This window comes from Erigeron canadensis, chromosome 9 (assembly GCF_010389155.1).
Source record: "Erigeron canadensis isolate Cc75 chromosome 9, C_canadensis_v1, whole genome shotgun sequence".
Taxonomy (NCBI): domain Eukaryota; kingdom Viridiplantae; phylum Streptophyta; class Magnoliopsida; order Asterales; family Asteraceae; genus Erigeron; species Erigeron canadensis.
In genome coordinates, this window is record NC_057769.1 from 24818153 (window position 1) to 24830661 (window position 12509).

The following is a 12509-nucleotide window of genomic DNA, read 5'->3' on the forward strand; positions in this document are numbered from 1 at the left end:
ATTCAGAATGTAATTAATTTCTTTAAGGTTATATGTATCTACATAATTGTAAAACACAAAAATCAGTTACACGATGTCTCCTTTCCGCTATTGTAAAAGCTCAACCAAGAAATCAGACTTAGGATCGGCACTTCCACGAGTCGGATCTGGCTAGATTGGACTAAAAAAAGGTCAACATTCAAGACTCATGTCAACTTTGGTCATACTTTTCCAACTCGGTCAAGACTCGTCCAAATCAGTCAAAACTCGGGTCAACTTTGGTCAAATTCTTTTTTTTTTTTAAAAAAATCCTTTAATAAATTCCTAACTTTGTTTAAATTTATCTATTTTAAGTTTTATACAATTAAGTTTGAACTTTGAAAATATTATATTAATGATATCAAACAACAATGTTTTAAGTTTAAAAGTTATTAGATATAGTTTCAAAAATAAATATTTTGTTATAAACCTAATACGAGAACCCGTATTTTGATTCAAGTTTTATAAAAACTTCCGACTCCTTTCGCTAATGCGATCTTGAATTATGAGTTTCACAACTTTGCTCTTTTCCTTATTATTATTATTTTTATACGCATATGAATCCTCTAACATTGTTGTAGTTATAGCCTTTTAAGCCCATAGGTGCATCCATACACTTCATTTAACACCGATCGTTGTGACTTGTAAGTTGTAACCCGTTAATTAAGTAGAGTCCAAGTCCATATATTTTTTCATTATAATGTAATGTTTTTCATTATAATGTAATGTTTGTCGTTCTTTCAGGTTGTTGTTTTTATGAATAAATAACTTAAAAGTTGTACGATTTGTTTGAATGATCGCTTTGTGATCCAACAGGTTGTGGTTTTTTATGAAGATGGTCGTCCCGTGGAAGGAAAAGGTGTTAAAAGGAAGGTGTTAGATCGGGTTCATGAAATGTACAGCGAGTTAGCTGGGAAAGAGTTTGCTTATGATGGAGACAAGAGTTTGTATACTGTTTGTGCATTGCCAAGAAACAAGCTAGAGTTCACTGTCATATTGTAAGATGTTACATATAGCAGGTATATTACATGCAGTGACAGACAAAAAGTTTTTTTTTTTTCTTCCTATTATTTATAAGAACGGCATACTATTTTAATTTAGTCCTAAGTTACACGAATGTCTAGGATGAAGCCCAAGACTTCCAAAAATTGACTCCCACAAATGTGTGGAGTGTCTCGAAGTCTTCAACCCAGATGGAACTCCCTAGGGTCAAAGACCTTAACAATGGGCTGTGAACCCTATTGGATTTAGTGTCTCTATTTTGATGCATTAGACATTGCATATACAGTTTGAGTCATGGGCGGTACTAAAGGGGGGCAAGGGGGTCCAATGCCCCCCTCCAAATTTAATTTTGTCATGTATTTTTAAATTTTCATAAAATTTTAAAAATTTTCTATAGGTTTTTTAACATTTTGCCCCATTTTAAATTTATTTTTCGAGTTTTCTAAGTTTGCCCCCTTTGAAATTTTTTTTGGTACCGCCTCTGGTTTGAGTTGACCCGATTCTTAGTAATTGGTCGAACATGCTAAGCTTTCAGTCTTAAGCCCTATATCTAGTTGTGGATTTGTTATCTTAACGAGTTTCTAAATTTTCAGGAACAACAATGGAAAAACAAGTCCTAAACATGAGGACGACAGGAAGAGGATGCGACACCAGTACCAGTTGAAAACTTTCAAAGTGGAGTTAACTTTTGCGGACAAAATTCCATTCTACGGACTCGCCCAATGTCAACGTAGTCAGGTGACAAAGACCTCCCAAAAGATGCATTCAGGGTTCTTGACATCACCCTCACGCAAAATGCATCAAAGCAGTAAGTTACATAATTAATTGAAATAAAAATATATCTCAAATTGTAATTTGAATTATTGGTTACCTTCAAACCGTTTTATGACCAGGGGTTGTCTGCTTGTTCGCCAGTCGTTCTTCCAAAATGACCCAAAGAGCTTTGTTGACGTCGATGGTGGTGTCCTCGGCTGTAGAGGATTTCATTCTAGTTTCCGTGCATCCAAAGGAGGCATTTACCTAAATATGGGTAACATCTGATGTTAATTCTTTTGTATCTTAGGTGTGTTTCGTTGGGTAACACTTCAAATTGGGTATTCTTGCTATGTATTCATCCGATTATCCCAGAACTCTTTTTTCATTTAATAATTTATGCCTTTTCCATTTATACATAGTGTGTCAAGTCTCGTTGAAAAAATTATATCATTTCAAGAGAACTGAATGATGTCTTGAATGAATGATTTATGCGAATATTTCAACTTATTATCTGATCTTAATCGTTTATAACTATTTTCTGCTATTATCAGATGTATCTACAACCATGATCATCCAGCCTGGGCCAGTGGTTGATTTTCTACTTAACAACCAAAATGTGAAAGATCCTTGTTCAATTGACTGGGCAAAGGTAGCGGTTTGACCACATTTTTTTCGTGGTATTTTATTTCATTACATATAAATACTAATTTTTGTTCTCGATACAGGCTAAGAGGACCCTGAAGAACCTTAGGATAAAAGTTAGCCCAACTAATATCGAGTATAAAATTTCTGGTCTGAGTGAGAAACCCTGTAATCAACAACTGTATGTTCTTTATATATTGTTCATTTTTGCTATATTTGAAACTTTATGCAATACTCCAATGTTATTGATATGAATTTTCTTTTGTAGGTTCTTGTTGAAACAGAAAACCAAAAACTCTAATGGGGAACCTGAAATGCTGGAATTTACTGTTTATGATTACTTTGTAAACCATCGAAATATGGCTTTGCAATATTCTGGTGATCTCTGATGCATCAATGTTGGGAAACCAAAATGTCCAACATATTTTCCCCTTGAGGTAGAGTTATGGAGCTTGGCATACTTGAAAGGAAGTTGGGTTCGGGTATTGGAATGGGATATTGGGCCCTTACTCTTTTCAAAAGCTACTTTTACCCATTTGACCCGTTAGACTTTGAACAAAACCCAAACTGTGTCTTTATTATTTGTTTTGATCAATTGTAGCTTTGTTCATTGGTCTCATTACAACGATACACCAAGGCGCTCTCTACCCTGCAACGATCCTCTCTGGCTGAGAAGTTCAGACAAAAGCCTCAAGAGCGGATGCGGATTTTGAGTGATGTAGGTTTTCTTTAGTTTCAGAGTTGACATTTCATATATCAAAACACCTTATTAGGCATTAATCCCATTGAATGTAATTTACTAGGCATTGAACCTCAACAACTATGATGCTTACCCTTTGTTGAAGTCTTGTGGGATCTCAATCAATAACAACTTTACGAAGTTTGAAGGCCGTGTTTTGAAGGCCCCAAGGGTACTACCATCATCTGATTCTAAGAGATGTTGAGAATTGTTGAGTCCATTATTAATGTTTCTTTGTTGCTTATTAAATCTTATCATTTTGTCGTAGTTAAAGTCTGGCTATGGAGAAGAGTTCTTTGCTAGAAATGGAAGGTGGAATTTCAACAATAAGGTATGCCATATTCTTCTTCTTTTATTTTGTTCTATATCGCAACTTAAAAAGTTGCTTGATGTCTACTTGTTTGTAACTAGTAACAAGATATTGTTATGATGATACATAAATTTGTGGAGCCAACTAAGATCGAAAGGTGGGCTGTTGCTAACTTCTCAGCTTGATGTGACATCCACAATCTTGTTAAGGACCTAATAAAATGTGGAGGACTGAAAGGAATTGTGCGTTTTTATCTCCTCATTCTATATCATCTTTTGAGTTCAATACTTCTTTCTATTGACTGCTACAAATATCTTACTTTGTTTTTGAACTTGTAGAAAATTGACGAGCCTTTAAATGTATACGAGGAAAGTCCCAAGGACAGGGGGGATCCACCTCTGGTTAGAGTCGAGAAAATGTTTGACCTCATTCAGTCGACATCTCCTGGTGCTCCACAATTTCTTCTGTGCGTACTGGCTGAGAGGAAAAACTCAGATCTTTATGGTTTGTATTACTCGATCGAATTTTAACTATCAATTGTTAGATTTTGTTGATTTAACATTTTTATGCTACTTTTAAGGTCCATGGAAGCGTAAGTGTCTCATATATTTTGGAATTGTCACACAGTGTATTGCACCTATGAGTGTCTATGACCAGTATTTGACTAATGTTTTACTGAAGATCAATGCCAAGGTGAGATTGCTATATACAAAAATGAAACAATACTGTATTAAGATGAAAATCATATTATTGTTCTACTGGAAAATCATGAGTTTGAAGTGTGGTCCATGTGGTTTTTGGCAGCTTGGAGGGTTGAATTCCATCTTGACAATTGAACATACAACATCGATTCCAGTTGTATCCAATTGTCCGACTATGATTCTGATATGAATCAAGCTGCGTCATGAAGAAGATGGGCCTAATGGGTCCAGGGGTTTAAGGGTCGAATGGGTTAGGGGGTTAAGTGATAATTATTATTAGTTATTATTATATTATTTATTATTAGTAATTACTTGATAGACAAGTCTGTCTATCTTTAAATAAGGCTGTCAGCCATTAGGGGTTAGGTGTGGAGAATTATATTATTATTGTTCTTAGGAACTAGGGCCGCTGGGACATTAATCCAGAATCGGGCTACTGGAGCCTATCCAGATTATCTATCAATTGTAACAACCGTCTTCTGTTGGTTGTTTTCATGTTTATTGCTCGTATTTGTCGTGTGTTCGCTGTATGTCTATCTGATACACATCAATTGGTATCAGAGCCATCTTTCTTGCAACCTGTGGTAGGAAAAAAAGTTACTGTTCATCAAAACAGCAGGCAACATGGAGTCTGGTTTGGAGAAGATTATGGCAATCAGCCAAGAAGGTACTGTTAAAGAATATTGCCTTTCGTTTCAGATCTTATTCGATCAAGTTAAAAGTCTGGAAGAAATTTCTGAGATCTATGCTATATATCTATTCATCTATGGTTTAGATACTGAAATTAGGGAAATCTTTGTTGAATGGCATCAATATAGCTGCTCTAAGTTGAAAGAAGTGATGTCATTGGTTTTAAAAATTGATTCTCATGGTTTGCAAGATTCTTTCTCTCCTTTTGATCCTACTTCTTCTCTTTATAAAAAAAAAAATTTGGAGTTTGATATTTAAAAGGAGGAGAACAGAGCTGTTTTTAGTGCTAGCGCTGGAGATATGAAAGACACACAAGGTACAAACTCAACAAAATCAGACCCTAAAGAAAGAATAAAGGAGCCCGACGAATATTCCATAGTGGTTGTCAAACCTGCGGTGGTGGGAGATAAAATTGAAGACTATGGTAATCTAGGAGATGTTCCTGACAAATATGATTATGTAGTAAAGTCTTCTAATCAGTTGCTTTGGGGCTAGTCCAATGAGACAAAAACAACATAAGCTGAATCTGAGACCTTTGGTCAGAAACTTAATGAAACAGTTTTTGTTCTTGAGCATCAAAAACAAGCAATATTAGAGACGGAATTTGGTTGCAAAGGTGTCCGAAGAGAAGTTCATTATGAGGATGGCTACCCATGGGATCCGGGAATCACCTGAAGCAAATTTTGAAGCCACACCTTGAGGACAAGGTGTGTTTTGGGGGCGGGAGTAATGATATGAATCAAGCTGCGTCATGAAGAAGATGGGCCTAATGAGTTCAGGGGTTTAAGGGTCGAATGGGTTAGGGGGTTAAGTGATAATTATTATTAGTTATTATTATTATATTATTTATTATTAGTAATTACTTGATATCCCATCTATTGCTGCAGTAAACCTTATATGCTTCTAAATTATGCAAACTAATAAATTTAAATAGATTAAAAATCACAAATTCTTAATTGTATTGGCCATGATTTTCAGGTCATCGGTTCAAGAAACTATCCTTTCATGTCTCGCTACAGAGCCTCAGTGAGAACCCAGTCCCCTAAAGTGGAGATAGTTGATTCCCTGTTTAAGAAGGTTTCAGACACTGAAGATGAGGGCATTATGAGGTTATCTTATGTGCACTTTGCAATCTTTGGCGAGTAATAAATTGACTCGAGGAATATGAACTTTTTTTTTTCATGAAAACTAAAAAGTTTCATTCTCGCAGGGAGTTGCTTCTTGATTTCTATGTCAGCTCAGCAAAAAGAAAGCCTGATCAGATTATAATTTTCAGGTAGATTTTATGCATTGGTAGTTTTTTCTATTTTTTTGATGAAACATAAAGTTTCCTTCTAGCTTTAATTCACTTAATTTTTGACAAATTTTGTAGGAATGGTGTCAGCGAGTCCCAGTTCAATCAAGTTATAAATATCGAGCTGGACCAGATCATTGAGGTCTGACTAGTTTTATAGCTCCTCCTCTCATATTCATTGAACTTGTGCTATGGAAAACGTAACATTAATTTTTGTTTCTAACGGTGCAGGCATGCAAATTTCTGGATGACAAGTGGTGCCCAAAGTTTTTAGTGATTGCTGCACAGAAGAAGCACCACACCAAGTTCTTCCTGCCAGGATCTCCTGACAATGTTCCACCTGGTATTCGACTTTCAGCTAATATGAAAGTTATTATACAGTATATTTTATTATAGGTTCCACAATTTCTTGAACACATCCTTAAATGGGGTTGTCCATCATGTTATCAAAGCTGCAACCTAGTGATTTCTTAAAACAGAATAATTGGTTTCATTATTTATTTTTTTTGTATTTGACCCTTGAAATGGCCTGTCTCCATTTCTATTGCAACAGGAACTGTTGTTGATAACAAAGTGTGTAGCCCGCGGATAAATGACTTTTACATGTGTGCACATGCCGGAATGATTGTGAGTCTTGGTTTATAACCTAAAACGGGTTGTTTTTTACTTCTTTGGTATGTGTTTTGGAGATAAGAAAAGTACAGTTGGCGCACAATAGGAACAGGGAACAACTCGGCCTACACATTACCATGTTGTTTATGATGAAATTCAACTCTTGCCAGATGATATTCAGGAGCTTGTTCATTCCCTATCTTATGTGTAAGTGCCTTTATTGGTGTATGGGTGTTTATCTTTTACATTTAGTGTTCCTTTTGTTGTGAGTTCCTCTGATCGTTGTACGTCAATGATTTTGTAACACCACACTGGGTTTTTTTTTTTTTTTTGGTTACAGTTACCAGCGTAGTACTACTGCTATTTCTGTCGGTAAGTATTGCTTTTGTGACTTCATGCTTCGAAATCAAGTTTGATAAATGGGCTGGTCTTGAATATTTTGATTTTTGTGGTGTGTTAACACTTAACAGTTGCACCGAGTTACTATGCACATCTTGCCGCCGCTCAGGTGGGGACGTTCATGAAGTTCCAGGAGCACTCAGAAACAAGCTCAAGCCATGGAGGAACTGGGGTAACATCAGTCGGGGCGGTGCCTATCCCTCAACTTCCGAAGCTTCATGAGAATGTGTGCAACTCCATGTTTTTCTGTTAGGTCTTTCCGATAGGTGTTTGTGAGGACATCTTTATTAGTAGTGTGACGTTTTAAACCTTTGTTATTGTTGATATGTGCTATAAAAACAACCTCTAGGTCTTTTGGTGGGTGGATGTAAACAAGCTGAGCTCGAGCTCGGCTCATGACTCGACTCGTTTATAACTTTTGAAATTTATTGTTTAAACATTATAGGATAAATTACACTTTTCGTTCCTGAAGTTGGCAGTTTTTACACTTTTCGTCCCTAATGTTTTTTTATTACAATTTTAACCTTAAAGTTGGCAGAATATTTCAATTGACGTTCTTTGGCCAAACGGTGTTAAGTTTCGGCCGTTAAGTCCCACACGTGCGAAACACGTGAGGGACTGAAAGTGCAAAACTGAAAAGTTCAGAGACGAAAACTGAAATTTACTTTATCAATTGTCATCATCTTCATCTTCTTCGGCTGAGTGGTCGGAAAATTCGCCGGATATCTCACTTGTTTCTTCGAATTAGACCACGAAACCACCGTCAAACTTCTCAAAATTAATTTCTGCATAAATCCTAACCAAAAGATTTCAGATTCAACACTTATCGGAAAACTCAATTTAAGAGTGATTTTGTTAAATTAACGAAAAGTGTGTGGTGATTTAACGAAAAGTGATTTTGGGAAAAGTGCAAAAACTACTTTTAATAATAATTTAACAATCCCAAACCTTAATAAATAAATTTTTGTTTAAACTTTCATATTGAAAGTTACATTTCAATAAAAAAATATAATAAATTTTTATATATACATTTGATATGTGAGACGTGAAATGATTAATAAAAAAGAAAAGAACAAAAAGTGTAAAACATAAAGAATGCCAATGAAAGACAACACAACTGGGTTACAGGTAATCCCAATTTTGTTTAAAGTTTGAGTTCGATCTTTAAGAATAACAAACCTTGGGATCTTAACTCTAAATACTTATAACGGCTCATAGTCAACAATTCATCGTATAAGAATATGTGCAAAACTTCACCATTATACGATTAACTTTTCTTGATATCATATACCTACTAAAGGTTCTGGAAAAAAAAAAAAAAAAAAAAAAAAAAAAAATTTTAATTGGAAATATAGAATTTATTTTTTATTTTTGAACAATATATGACCTCCTCTTTACTGCCCTTTTTATGTTCCTGGGGTTCCTCTTATTACACTTAGACACACACTTGTCCCCCTTTTGCTCTGCCACTACTCTTTATATTTCCCAAAATCACCACACTCCCATGGCGTCTTACGGTGGTGCTAGACGGGTTTTTACCGGCTGTAGAACTTTATTAGCCGCCGCAAAATCATCCACGGCCACTACCACCATTCCCAAACCCACGCCCACAACTGTTACCCCAAAGAAAAACAACAAACAGATCAAGAAATCAACAACTCAAGGAGCTAAAGTTGAGAAAATCAAGAAAATAAGATCCCCAGTTGTTTCCGGGATATCGAAACCATCTCCGATTTCACCGGCTTTAGGTCTCTTTCTTGGTGGTGTTTCTGAATACCCTCGTACCGATGCCGTTAAAAAGATTTGGGACTATATCAAGCTTCATCAGCTTCAGGCCAGTTACCTTATATATATATATATAGTTTATTTTTTTCTTTGCATATATGTGTGTATATATATTTATATCTATAGGCTTTGTGTGTGTGATTGATTTGGGATTGAGTATAGTTTAACATTTTAAGTTTCAACATTACTCGCCACCTGTGTCACCACCAATCTCCGCCGCCACCGCCGCTCGTCGTCATCGCCACCACCGCTGCCGCCATTATATCAACATCAGTGGACAGTGGTCCACCACCGTTCTAGTATATGAATAGATATATATCGAATCCTGTTATGAGGTGGAATGTAGAGAGACTCCATTAAGGACTTTTAGCCGAATATGTTATTTTATTTTCGTAACCTTTTATTGTATGCATCGACTGACCTGTTGAGTTAGAGTTTATTGCTATTGTCTAATTTTTATCAAGCTTCATCAGCTTCAGGCCAGTTACCCTCTATAAGCACCAGAATTCCCAAAATTCCCATAAACCCTGTTATGAAACCGCTTGTCGTAGCATAAACCCTCTATATCTATATCTATAGTTTATTTTTTGTTTTGCATATATGGGTGTATATATATAATTATATATAAATAGTTTTGTGTGTGTGATTGATTTGGGGTTAGGTAATTTTTATCTTAATGTAGCTATATATATGAATAGATATATACCGAATCCTGTTATGAGGTGGAATGTAGAGAGACTCGTTCGTTAAGGAAATTTTAGCCGAATATGTTATTTTATTTTTGAAACCTTTTTATTGTATGTATCGACCAATCAAGTTAGAGGGTTATTGCTTTTGTAAAATTTTTATGTGTCAAAATCGGTTTATAAGTGGTGGTAATGTGGTATACAAATGATAGCAATAGTTAGAAGTTAGATACATACATTTTGGTGAATTTTTTTAAGTGTGTGTAGCTTATTGTGTTTTTTGAAACCCAAAATGTCGTTTCATGTATTTGGCTGTTAGGTCCTTTTTAGTTGAATGTGGCTCTTTGAACACAACCTTTAAGCTATGAGCACTTAAAAGAATGCGCTTCCAAACAGAAGTAGCATATAGACAATAGATTTTGGAGTACAAAGATGTATTTAAATTAGTTAACCTCTTAATTTAGTATGTCAGACAATACATTCACGTGATATGGTTATAAAGTTATTAAAGCTTAACTATTTCGTTGCTAGAATATATTCAATCGTTTGTGTGATATACTGCATTTTCATCAAAATGACCTCTGTGGCTTTGTAAGCTACATTTTGAGATTGTTTTACGTGTCATGTGTCCAAATATGATTTCCTGTTGTTATAGGTTGTATCCGATGTTTACAGTGCTGCATTGAATGCAAGGATGGATAGAGTATCCATCAACTATGCAAGTACTATTTTAGCCTGGTTGGTTTATCCATAAACAGATCTCTTTGCGTGCTTGGCAATATACACACGAAGAGCATTAGCTTTTTACAAAATACGATTATACGTGAATATCAGATATTATACTTCTACTAGTACTTCTATTATGATTGCTGTTGCCTTCTTTTGGAGAACTCATGCTTAAATTACCTTGCAATGTGGTGTGTGTGGGACTTGTTACATGAAAGGATTAATCCTGCAATAATGCAATATGCATATATTTTTATATTATTTAGTTTGTCTGGTACTTGGCAAAAGACGAAGGTGGCCAATAGCTCAACACTGGTTTTAAATCCCTCTTTTATAAGAGAAATGTTGAAGTATGTTCAAGTGTACAGGTGTGTCACATGTTATATTTACTATGAAAACGAAAAGGAACAAAAATGTCTATCTTCTCGTCCTCATATCTACCTCTACTCATTCAGTAAAAATATCTCTTTAAAATCCTCAAACTGATTCTACAGTCAAAAGTTTTATAACAGAGATTGGGACTTGGACTATCTTGCATTTGGGATCAGAAATGGCTGAGTCTTAGATCATTGAAATACGTATATGATAATTCACGAACACTTGCACAAAGCTGTGTGAAGCCATTTTGGACGCGTCATGTACACTTTTACTGGTCTTTTATATTTGGTTTATTAATAATGTTCAGAGCCTAACCACATCAATAGGCTATATAGGATGGGGGGAGTTAATTGAAAGATTGACAGGGTATCTGGATTTTGCTATCATTCAGGTTATGTGAAGCCATGTCTGAATTTTTATGTTTTTATAATGTACATTAGTTATTATTAGGTGGATCTCAGTAGGGTTTGATGCTGTGTGTAGCAATGCTACCTTTTATATCCAGTGACAGTTAAAAGTTTTGATTGTAACTTTGTGAGTGGTGTAGATAATGTATTTGTTGAACCAATTAGCGATAACGAGAGTTTATAGTGATTGATCTATATCTTTTAGGTGACCATCTTAAACTAAGGAAGAAGCACAGTAATCATATTATGCTTTTTCTGTGAATACAAAAGAGACAACTCTCACGAAGACCTGGTTCTGTGAGCCCTAACGCTAAAATTAAGTATATGGTGTGATAGACTGAATGACTGATAGGGCACACACTTTAATGAAAGTGTTTGTAAGGTATTTGATAAACTAAAACACCCCTGAATTCATGTTATTAGGAGACATATATGACCTCTGTTTACATTTAATAGAAATTTGTATACTCTGAATGGCTGTTTCCACCTTTCCCCTGTTCTCTGTTCTGACATTGGAAAAATTTGCTTGCAGAATCCAACAAATAAGAAAGAAATAATCTGTGATGAAAAGCTGAAGACTATATTTGACGGGAAGGACAAAGTTGGTTTTCTAGAGATCGCGAAGTTGCTAGCTCCTCATTTCGTGAAATCAACTTGACCGGCAATTTGAGATGTCTATGTCTAATGACTGGTGCTGACGTTTGGCCTGCTTCTTGTTGATATTTTGTTTTAATCTAGAAGTGCACTCTTTTAGCTGGATTTTTATATTAGAAAAAGTTGTAAGAAACAGAAGCAAGCTTCTCACACTTAGATTTCTATGCCTTTTGATACCTAGAGTGTTGAGAAGGATTTGTCTTGAATGATGAATGTCATTTTCTTGATCCTGAAATTAGTCGTAGTGAATGGTGATATGGTACATTTTCAGATTGTGAATGTGAATGCTTAGTGTATTTCACTTTTAGTCTCTCTAGCAGTGTTAGATGATAAGCCGTCTCCATAACGACGGTATTGCTAAATCATATGTCTGGATATTGAACGATCAAACTATGCATGATTCAGTCCAAAGTAGTCAACCTTCTTGGTGATAAAGTGACAAGGATTGGTTTGGTTGGGGTTAACATGTTCAAAGTTTGGCCAGTTTTTGGTATTATCCCAGTTTTGCAAGAAAGACTGCTCATGCTGCATCCACCCCTATGGGATATATCATATAATGATGAATTATGGGATTTAGATTCTGGTTAAAAACCAACTTTTAACAAGAATATAGCAACATGATGCTGTACCAGATGTTGGATTAATGTTTCTGCTAGCATGACCTAGAAGTGGTTTATTGGGTTGTTTAGGGGACTTTGGCTAACAGGTTA

At 35.4% G+C, this 12509-nt stretch overlaps 1 protein-coding gene and 1 pseudogene across 1 annotated transcript; both read left to right on the top strand.

Moving 5' to 3' along the window:
• The first annotated feature begins 575 nt into the window (after positions 1-575).
• LOC122583393 lies at positions 576-7416 on the top strand (annotated as a pseudogene).
• Positions 7417-8579: 1163 nt separating this feature from the next.
• On the top strand, positions 8580-12078 carry LOC122582344 (upstream activation factor subunit spp27-like). The gene is made up of 2 exons (XM_043754713.1): positions 8580-8997; positions 11678-12078. The coding sequence occupies exons 1-2, from the start codon at positions 8668-8670 to the stop codon at positions 11801-11803; spliced, it is 456 nt and encodes a 151-aa protein (XP_043610648.1). The 5' UTR covers positions 8580-8667; the 3' UTR covers positions 11804-12078.
• Positions 12079-12509: the final 431 nt, after the last annotated feature.